At 43.4% G+C, this 10,031-nt stretch overlaps 1 protein-coding gene across 2 annotated transcripts in view; it reads right to left on the minus strand.

The window, feature by feature from the left end:
• Positions 1-10,031, minus strand: part of SMARCA2 (SWI/SNF related, matrix associated, actin dependent regulator of chromatin, subfamily a, member 2) — a 183,256-nt gene that overhangs the window by 141,597 nt on the left and 31,628 nt on the right. For both annotated transcript variants that reach the window (XR_006101758.1, XM_042447930.1), the window contains exon 2: positions 6,225-6,483. Coding sequence is in view for 1 of the 2 variants with exons in the window: in XM_042447930.1 (XP_042303864.1) it covers positions 6,225-6,449 (225 nt within the window). In the remaining variant the exon portion in view is untranslated. The remainder of the gene's footprint in view (positions 1-6,224; positions 6,484-10,031) is intronic.

Below are 10,031 nucleotides of genomic sequence, written 5' to 3' on the forward strand. Positions count from 1 at the left end.
CACTTCTTGTAAGGACTACTCTCAGTGCAGGCTTAATCCTCAACAATTTCTAAGTATCCAAATATTATGTTATTTAGGAAGTGTTTAGGTAAGGGGAGAGGAAAAGTGAGGGAAAGGAAGAAGAGATTCAAAAGAGAAAAGCTGTGAGGACAATTAGAAGTTTATGATGATGGGTAGGTGGCAGAGAAGAAGATCCCAGATCTTGGATAGCAGGTAGAATGGGGGGGGGGGGACACATAGGAAAACAATGCAAACCAATTTTCCTTTGCCAGAAGTTTTGCATTTTAAGGGAGCTCGCTCTCCTCTTAACCGAGGGAGACCCTATTCCTTCCTTTATTTGGATGACAACATTTTCAAAGCAGAGAAAGAAAGAGAGAGTTAGCTAGCTAGCTAGCTCTAGAGCTAGTGCTTCACAAATTACTGAACAAGTACTGTTAGTGTAAAACACAGGGAGGCAGCCACAAGAGTCATTTTGAAAACAACAGAAGAAGCCCTTGCGGCAAACAGCAGTTCAGCTGGTTACAAGGGAGATATACCAAAGGTGAATCCAGGTCAAGGTATTTTGAAATTGCAGGACCAAACTTCTAATTTCTGCTGAAGAGTAGACCTGAGCCAGATAGAAAATGGCCTTATCTGTAGGGCATAAGTAATTTTCTAGTATATTAACTGGAGCAAGAGAAGGGTTTTCTCCTTATGTTTCGTACAGGTACTGAAAGGTTCAGAATGTTCCATGGCAGTTAGCAGATCCGTTAAGAACTGAAAAGGAGGCAATGGACTGGCTGAGGAAACTCTTCAGGCTTAAATGCAGCAGACAAATTAATGCAAATCACTTACCTCTTAACATTTTTCAACCAATCTGGTTTAATCATCATTAGGGTGATTAAGGAGGAGAGTCATAGAATTGCATTAACATAGAAAAAGTCATGCAATGTAGGATTGCCAAAGTGAAAACTGGAGGGGGCTCTTGTCCCTTTAAAGGTTTTGTAGAAGAGGGAATTTCAGGAGGTGCTGTTTGTTATTTGGTTGTGTGACAAGCAGCTCCTGATGAAATTCCCTCTTCTGCACAACCACTATGGGAACAGAAGCCATCTTTAGTTTTCACTCTGACAATCCTAATGCAGAGTACTATTTCAATGCCATAAAATGTGCTATTTAAATGACAGATAAAATGTTGTTGTGCTGCACACTAGGTCTTAAGCACATTTTTAGTTAGGCTCTAGTTCTCAGATAATAAATTTCAGGTCTGCAACAGAAATCTTAATTTCTTCCCATATAATCTAGTTTAGAGGTGGGAACTTTACAGCTGCCCTCCAACTGAAATTCACAGCAGTTCTAACAAGCACAGCCAATGAGAGTCACAGTTCAACAATATATGGAGGGCCACACATTTTCCAACCCTTACCTAGTTTAAAATCTGTTCTTAGAAATCACCTAAAGTTAGGGTTGCCATAAGTCTGGACCTCCAAACCGGGACAAATGTAGGACAAAATTTTCAAATGGAGGGCACTTTTAAAAAATGGAGGACACACGAAAAAATTTGATGGTTTTAAAAAAATGTTAATATAAATACACTGGTACCCCGGGTTACGAAATTAATTCGTTCCGCCGCCGCTTTCGTAACCCGGGATACTTCGTAAGCCGAATAGCCCATAGGCGCTAATGGGGAAAAGCCGCGGCTGCGCTGCGGCTCCATTGAAAAAAGCGGCGGGGTTTTTTCGTAACCCGAAAAAACCTTCGTAAGCCGAAGCAATAAATCCCTATGGGATTTATTCGTATCCCGAAAATTTCGTAACCTGGGTATTTCGTAACCCGGGGTACCAGTGTACATGTTTTTTAGGCATGATCAAAATGGAGGACATTTGGGCATTATTCCTAGACAGATGACAGAAATGGACTTTCCCTTTCTGGCCACCCCCCCTCCCCCATTCCAAACAGCACATTTGGGCATTGAACATGGCTTTACTTAACATGGCAATCTCTTGCATATTTCAGAGGCTTATTCCATAACCAAACTCTTTGGGTTTCACACTGAATATGTCAAGGTGATTTAACAAGAAGTGGGTTTGCCCTCGGATTCAACTGTACTTCTCAGAAGTGTGTACTTGGTCAAGGGACTTTGGGTTTTTTTTCACTGTGCATGAGTTTGTAAAAATGAGAGTAACTTACATTGGTTGTGCCTCAGAAGCTGGCTCATTTCATCATCATCACTATCCTCTTCCTCCTCCTCCTCTTCTTCCTCCTTGTCCTTCCTCCCTCCTTCCTTCCTCCCCCTTCCTCCTTCCTTCCTCCTCCTCCCTTCCTCCCTCCTTCCTTTCTTCTTCCTCCTCCTCCCTTCCTTCCTCCCCCTTCCGTCCTCCTTCCTCCTCCTCCCTTCCTTCTTCCCTCCTTCCTTCCTTCCTTCTTCCCTCCTTCTTCCCTCCCTCCTTCCTCCTCCTCCCTTCCTTCTTCCCTCCTTCCTCCTCCTCTGCCTCCCAGCCCAGGCCCAAGTGGAGGAGGAGGTGGGTGGCTGCCTTGGCGCGCTCCCCCCCCGCCCGCGCGCCAAGGCAGGAGGCAGGCAGCCAGCCGCCTCCGCCTCAGCCTCCTCCTCTGCCTCCGCCTCCCAGGCCCAAGGAAGTGCCCAGCGCGGAGGCACGCCAGGCGGAGGAAGCGGTGGGTGGCTGCCTGCCAGTGGCTGCTGCCTTGGTGCACGCACACGCGCAGGGAGCACCAAGCCAGGCAGGCACCCCTGCCTCCTCCTCCGCTTGGGCCTGGGCTGGGAGGCAGAGGAGGAGGAGGAAGGAAGGAGGAAGGAGGGAGAAAGGAAGAAAGGCTTGGAACGGAGGATGAGGAGAAGGAGGTGCACCTCCTGCGCACACCCGCGCCCCCTCCCCACCTCCCCGCCACCCTCCCCCCCATGCACTGCCTCCTCCTTTGCTTCCCAACGGAGGAGGAGGGGGAGGTGGGTGGCGCAGCCACGCGGGGAGGCAGGGGAAGGTGGGTTGGCGCCGCGTGGGCCCTAAGCCGGGGGCAGGGGGCCAAACCGGACCGTGACCGTGACGGCCCCCCAAAAGCGGGTTTGTCACGGGGGCCACCGGGTTATGGCATCCCTACCTAAAGTAAATCAGTCTTCCTTGACCTCGTGGGCTTTAGATGTGTTAGACAATCACTGCTATTATCTATACCAGCTTGGTCACTGGCTATGCTGCTGGGGATGATGGAAGTTGTTGTAAGCCACATGAGAAAAGCATATAGTTTAGGGAAATTTAATTTAAGTCATCCAAACAAATAATTACACTTTTGCAAGTCTAAAAAGGTTAATGGGATATAATCTAATCAGGATCCTAAATTCCACAGATTTCCACAAGAAAGTTTTAAAGTGGATTTTTTATTGTGGTTACACTGACTTCAAACTGCCTGGTTACCATATAAATGCAGATTAAGGAGCTCATACCAATAACAGAAAGGGGAATAGCTTTCCTAGTCAAGCACATAGTTTCTCCATTTTGCCAGAGGGAGGGCATGGGTTTACCAAATCACATCCTGGGAAAGCAGTTGTATGAATCCTACCCATGATGGGATCCCATCATTAAACTACCAAGCAGGAGGCAAGTCCTGAAAAGACTGGGTTTCCTAACGTAAGCAAAACAATTTGGATCTGAACCAGTGGTCTCTCAATGGAAGGCCTGTAGTTCAGAGACAGGACCAAGATCAAATGAGTAATAACATTAAATAAGTGGAAAGGCAAGTTTTTTTCTTGATTCCCCTCTCCATCTAGTCTCCACATAATCTCTGAAGCCTTGATTTAGTGAGAGTAACACAAAGAAAGAAACGGAGAAGGGGAAAATAAATGAAAGTAACCTTAACCCCTTCTGTTGGCTAGAGAATATACTGAACAGAATTCTGTTCAGGGAACACTTCACATAGAAGGGCTAAACTCATGATTCTCTGCCACTGGGAATATTACTGAATATCACTGAATAATACCACTGAATATCACTGCAATATAATCTAATAATTGCAGGGTCATAACCAACCCACAAGGCTTTTCTTTTTCTTTTCCTGTTTTGTTTTGTTTTTGGCTAAAAGAGTGCTGGATACAGTTCAATCTGTCCCAACAGATTATCTAGCATTAAGTCACTTAAAGGGATTTTGAGTGCTGCTTTTTATGCTTTAGAAGATAAGACATAGAGAGGTCAGAGAAGTATCTAAAATAATTAAATAAATAAAAGAGTTAAGTATCTAGCTGAAGATAAGCTTTTAATTGTATGGGACAGCACACTGTATTACTATGATCCACAGGAACAAGTTATACTCTCATCCCTATGACATTATGTTCCTGTTCCAGAGAAAACAGTATTGTAATGAGTTACAAAGTTATACGAAAAACAAAATGGTCATATTGTAAATCAGCTTCAGCAGCAAATTAAAATCCTCGTTTGTCTTCTACAGCGCAATAGGCAGTTCCTGTTCATCTTCTGCATAATCCAGTTCCTGAAGTTTTCCATCTCAGTTAGTTCAAAAGGCAAGCACTGTGATATTTAAATCTCAAGCAACAATGTTCTATAACTTTTGGTATTCTGGCAAAAAAAAAAAAACCTGTGATAACATTTGTTCCCCCCTCTTTTGACACCCACAAATACTTTCCACTCCCCACACTGATTTTGTGAAAACTGAAAATTGCAAGGAAAAACTCTTCAACCAGGGGAAAATCATAGAAAAACGGGTATGTAGGATTTCTGCTACATTATGAACTATGGTGGGGAAGTCAAAGTTTAGGTAGAACTTTAAGAACAAAAAACACAGATTGACATGAGATTCTAGGGCTCTCGCCTATATTCCTTCATGACACACAGCCTCTCCTCTGATACTATGGCCAACACTTCCTCCTTCACACCCACAACTGGCTCTGAACTTTCCCAGCAGTGCTGCTGCTGCCATTTCCATCTCACGGTATACATCAGCACAGAGAAGCCACTTTCACCGTACATCATAACCTGCGAAATGTGGAAAACTGTGTACAACTGATAATACCTCAAAGAAGAACAGAAAATGTTGTTTGCAATGGGCAAAGCTTAAAAAGAAGTATTTGGGTCCTGGCACCCTCTCTGAAATAATGCATACAGGGAGAATTCTGGAATAATTCTTTGATTCTTCTGTTCTTGTGAGTTACCAAGACAGGAGCTAATTATGTTCCTGCTCATCAAAACAGTGCTGCTGAAACTAAGATGCCTATACAGAGTAAACAAGGATGGTAGAAAAGGTTTTGGAGTACTTTAGGCAATGCTCCCGTACTTAATGACAAACTGCCTCTGCATGCAGGGGACTGGGAAAGAGCAAATTCTCAATATTTGTAATGAAAAACCCTCAATTGAACTGTCTCTGTGTCCCTCCAATGGTGCATGGGAAACACCGTACCAAATAACTTGATGAACTACAGTCTATGCAGAATGATTCACTCAATAAGCTAAGGGAGTTAATAACAAAAAATAAAAATAAAAAATACCTATCACATATTAGCCCCAAAGCTGTGTGGGAAACATCTCTGCAGTGCATTAGCTGAGCTGCTGCCAATAGTGAAGTGAATAAGGAAACCCTTGTTTATATGGCAAGGGAGCGCCGAATGGACAAATTTACATGGAAGTAAATCTGAGTATCAGATCTCGTCTGATCTTGGAAACTAAGCAGGGTCAGCCCAGGTTAGTACTTGGATGAGAGACCACAAATGAATAGCAGGTGCTGTGGGCTACACTTCAGAGGAAGAAACTGGCAAAACCACCTCTGAGTATTCCTTGTCTAAGAAAACCCTATGAAATTCTTGGATCACCAACTTGCACACACACACACACGTCTGAGTGACTCCAGGTAAGTCATTTCGTTCATGTGCAATTGGGATGAGGTGTACTAGACCAGCTTTGCTCATCAGGTCCACAATAACTGAAAGCCGTCAAATCCCACCTGAATGAACATAAGTACGTCAATCACCTGTGGAGCAGTTGAGAGGAGAGCAAAAAATGCACAAAAGAAAACTTGCCCATACAAAAGCTTTCTTACAATCTGTCATAAATGCAATAAGGAGCACCAAATCTACAGTCTATAATGCTGTTCCGAATACAAAACAGATGATACTCCTATCTCAGGATCATTCTTACTCAGAAAAAAATAAATGCAACAGTAATGTTTGGTTTTCACTCTTATAAGATGTCTACTTGGGATCTAAAGTAGAAAAATCTGTGAGAAGTACTTACTTTGTGCATTTGGTGCATGCCTTCTTGTGAATAATCACTCGGTCCCATAGCTGGCATTGAATGTGGAACACTTGGAGGTCCGGGACTTGGTCCCATCATGCTGTGCACTGAACTTGGTGAAGGGCCTGGTCCAGGGCTGGGACCCAATATTGGGCCTGGAGATGGCCCTGGCCCTGGAGAAGGGCCAGGATGAGGCATTGCACCAGGATCTGTTGGTGTCGACATCTATTTTCCGTCTCTGTATCAATCAATGATAGAGCTGCAGAGAAAAGGAGAAAAGGCACATTACTTATATAATATTGAAGCTACTTGTTCAAAGTCAGTAAAGATACATGACATCACTTTCACAGACTCTGTAAAAGCAATGCCAGTTATTTACCCAACTTACAAATAAGTCAGCTGAATAAGAAATCTTCAACTGATTCTACATCAAAACAAGCTAGCTGTTAAAGGAGTTTCCCCAATTGTAAAAGGAATCCATTATGAAAGAAAAACAGAAATCAAACTGAAGTTTTTAGAGCAAAACTATAACGTGCTTTCCATGGTTTGATTCTGTTTTAAATTGAACACCTTCCTGGGAGTCTCTCTATAAAGGGAAATCTATAAATAAATGTTTAATGAGATATACCAATAAATAAATAAGAAGAGATTCTCCAAAGAAACGTGCCAGATTCCTTCTTGTTATTTAAGAAAACCATTAAGGATAGATCTCTGAAACCTGTCATTTTTATATGCATGATGCAGAGTAAGCTCTCACCTATCAAGATGAAAAATAAATAAATAGCCATTACATTTTTTATAAACCCTCAATAACAACAACGAAAGACAATGTAAACTGATAGTCATAACCAAGTCACAAAGCCATGAACTTTTCTGTATGTATAATGATGCACAAATATGTGTGAAGACATCTGAAATCTGTGCTTGTATGTGTAAGTGAAAGCGTATGCCTGAACAAACAACAATGACCAATTAAGGCATGAGCTTACTCTATTGACTCTCTTAGATCAGACAACCTGAAAACTACTTCACATGATGCAAGCCAATATTGTCTTCTCTCCAAGCCTATAATCCTATATTGTGTGAACAGAATAAAACTTCAAAGCAAACTCTCAGAATAAGTACAGGTATATCCTCCCTTACCAGGTGCTTTCATGCTCAATACAACTGTCTCTCATCAGAGCCACTGAGTCTTTGCAGTTGTATCCCTCTAAATCTAAATTGTAACTGATGACAAATGATACAGTGGTGCCTCGGGTTACGAAATTAATTCGTTCCGCGGCTAATTTCGTAACCCGAAAAACCTTCGTAACCCGAATTGCCATAGGCGCTAATGGGAAAAAAAGCCGCGGCTCTGCCGCGGCTCCATTTAAACAGCGCCAGGGTTTTTTCGTAACCCGAAAAAACCTTCGTAACCCGAAACAATAAATCCCTATGGGATTTATTCGTATCCCGAAAAATTCGTAACCTGGGTAATTCGTATCCCGAGGTACCACTGTAGTTGCAGTCCACATGCCATTTGCTCCCCAGGAGTTTATTGTCAATTATAGAGTCATTTGCTGTGTGTAATTCAAATGCTGATGTATTGGCCTGAAGAAGAGCCCTCCCTCCTTGCCAGCTGTCCTCTTCTGGCCTGGGAGGGAATGGAAAGATAGGCCCAGCCATCAGGCCTGGCCTAGATTAAGAAGCAGAGCCCTCTCTCTAGTCCATCTGCCTTGGTCCAGGCCTCAGAGGGAGAGATCAACTGCTGGACCTGATCCACTTCGCCACCACCATTCTCTTCTCCTTTTGTGTTGTGTCTTTTTAGACTGTAATTCTGAGGGAAGGTAACTGTCTAATTAAAAATAATAATAATAATTGTAAGCCGCTCTGAGAGCCTTTAGGGCTGAAGGACGGGTTATAAATACAGTGGTGCCTCGGGTTACGAAATTAATTCGTTCCGCGGCCGCTTTCGTAACCCGAAAAGCCTTCGTAAGCCGAATTGCCATAGGCGCTAATGGGGAAAAGCCGCGTTTCGTGCGAAAAAGCCGAAAAAAGCACCAAAAATTTTCTTCGTATCCCGAAAAAACATTCGTAACCCGGAACAATGATTTCCTATGGGATTTTTTCGTATCCCGAAAATTTCGTAACCTGGGTATTTCGTATCCCGAGGTACCACTGTACTGTAAAGAAATAAATAAATCAGTAGTTCCCACTTTTGGCCCTCCAGATGTTTTAGTCTTCAGTTCTCAAGACCTCAGCCATCATGGTCAATGGTCAAGCATTCTGGTAACTGAAGTTGAACATATACGGAGATAGAAATGTACTTGCAATTGCTTTGGAGGACCAAACAGAGATATAAATAGAACAGGTGCTCTCAAATTTTATCATCTTGTTCCCACTGATACACCCTCTGTATTATTATTATTATTATTATTATTATTTGTATTCTGGGACTTCCTAATGAAATTTTATTTTGCACAGAAAAACTGGGCACATATCCACGGATGCTGCAACCACAGCTTCAACATCTATGGCTTGAAAATTTTCGCCCTCCCAAAATAAATAAATAAATAAATAATCCAAAAAAGCAAACGTTAATTTTGCATTTTATAAGGGACCCCATTTTATTACCCCACTGTATATATTGGGACTTGAACAACCACGGATGTTGACATGCATGGAGGTTCTGAAACGAAGCCCCAGCAGATACAAAAGGCCCATTGTGTTTAAAAGAAAGAAAGAAAGAAAGAAAGAAAAAATTAAAACAGTGTATTTTGGTACAAACTACAGCTTTTGCAGAAAAATGCTCAGTTTCACAAACATAAAAATACGTTGTTTGTGCAAACAACATTTTTTCCACCAAAAAAAAAAAAAAAAAACCCACAACATGGACAATAACCAAAATGTACAAAATATTCTTGTAATCTTGCCCAAAAGGAAAAAAAAAAAAGAGATTATTCCATCTTGCATTGAGAACGAAAGCCCTGTCCAAACTGGCCTGAAAGGCCGGCCTGGGTAGGCTTGCCATTTCACGCTGGTGGGCGGGACTTTCCCGCCCCCTGGGGGCGTGCCCGGCTCCCGTCCCGCCCCCGCCCCCGGGTGGCTGCCCAACTCTGAGCTCCCAGGGCTGCTGCCTGCCTTCTATAGAGTGCTGCCTGTGAAACATGCCTGGAGCAGCAGCAGCAGGACTGAAACCAGCAGGGGCGGGGTCTGCTGCAATGCCCTGCCTCTATTGGCCAGCCCTCTGCTTCCTTATTTGGGCATGCTCCAAATTTCCAAGCGGAGAGGGCTTTGCAGGCAAGTTGCTTTTTGTTCTTTCCCTCTTTCTCTTTCTCTTTCTCCTCCTTCTCTTCTTCTTGTTATTCCGTTTTTTTTTCTTCTCCTCCTCTTCCTCCTCTCCTTTTTCTTCCTTTCTCCCCCCTCCTCATCTTCTTTTTCTCTTTCTTCCTCTCTCTAAGCCCCCCTCCTCTTCTTCTCAGGGGCCCAGGGCTTCTCAAGGCTTTGCCCCCATTAGAATAGAAAAAAGGCTTTGGATCTGTCCCATAAATCCCTCCTAAGTTGAGACATACCTGGGAAAAAGAGGGGGCAAGGGGTTTGGGGGGGTTGGAGGGGGCAAGGAAAAGGTGGAAGGGGGGAATTCCTAAGAAGGCTTGGGAGTGAGAAATGTAGTTTTCAAAGGCACAAAGGACTGCCTGTGATCTTGCAAATGCTATGCCTGCTTAGAAGTGGGAAATGTAGTTTGCAATGGCACAAGGGTCTGCCTGTGGTCTTGCAAATGCTATGCCTGCTTGGGAGTGGGAAATGTTCTTGTAGAATGGGGGGGGG

This window comes from Sceloporus undulatus, chromosome 2 (genome assembly GCF_019175285.1).
Source record: "Sceloporus undulatus isolate JIND9_A2432 ecotype Alabama chromosome 2, SceUnd_v1.1, whole genome shotgun sequence".
Lineage (NCBI taxonomy): Eukaryota > Metazoa > Chordata > Lepidosauria > Squamata > Phrynosomatidae > Sceloporus > Sceloporus undulatus.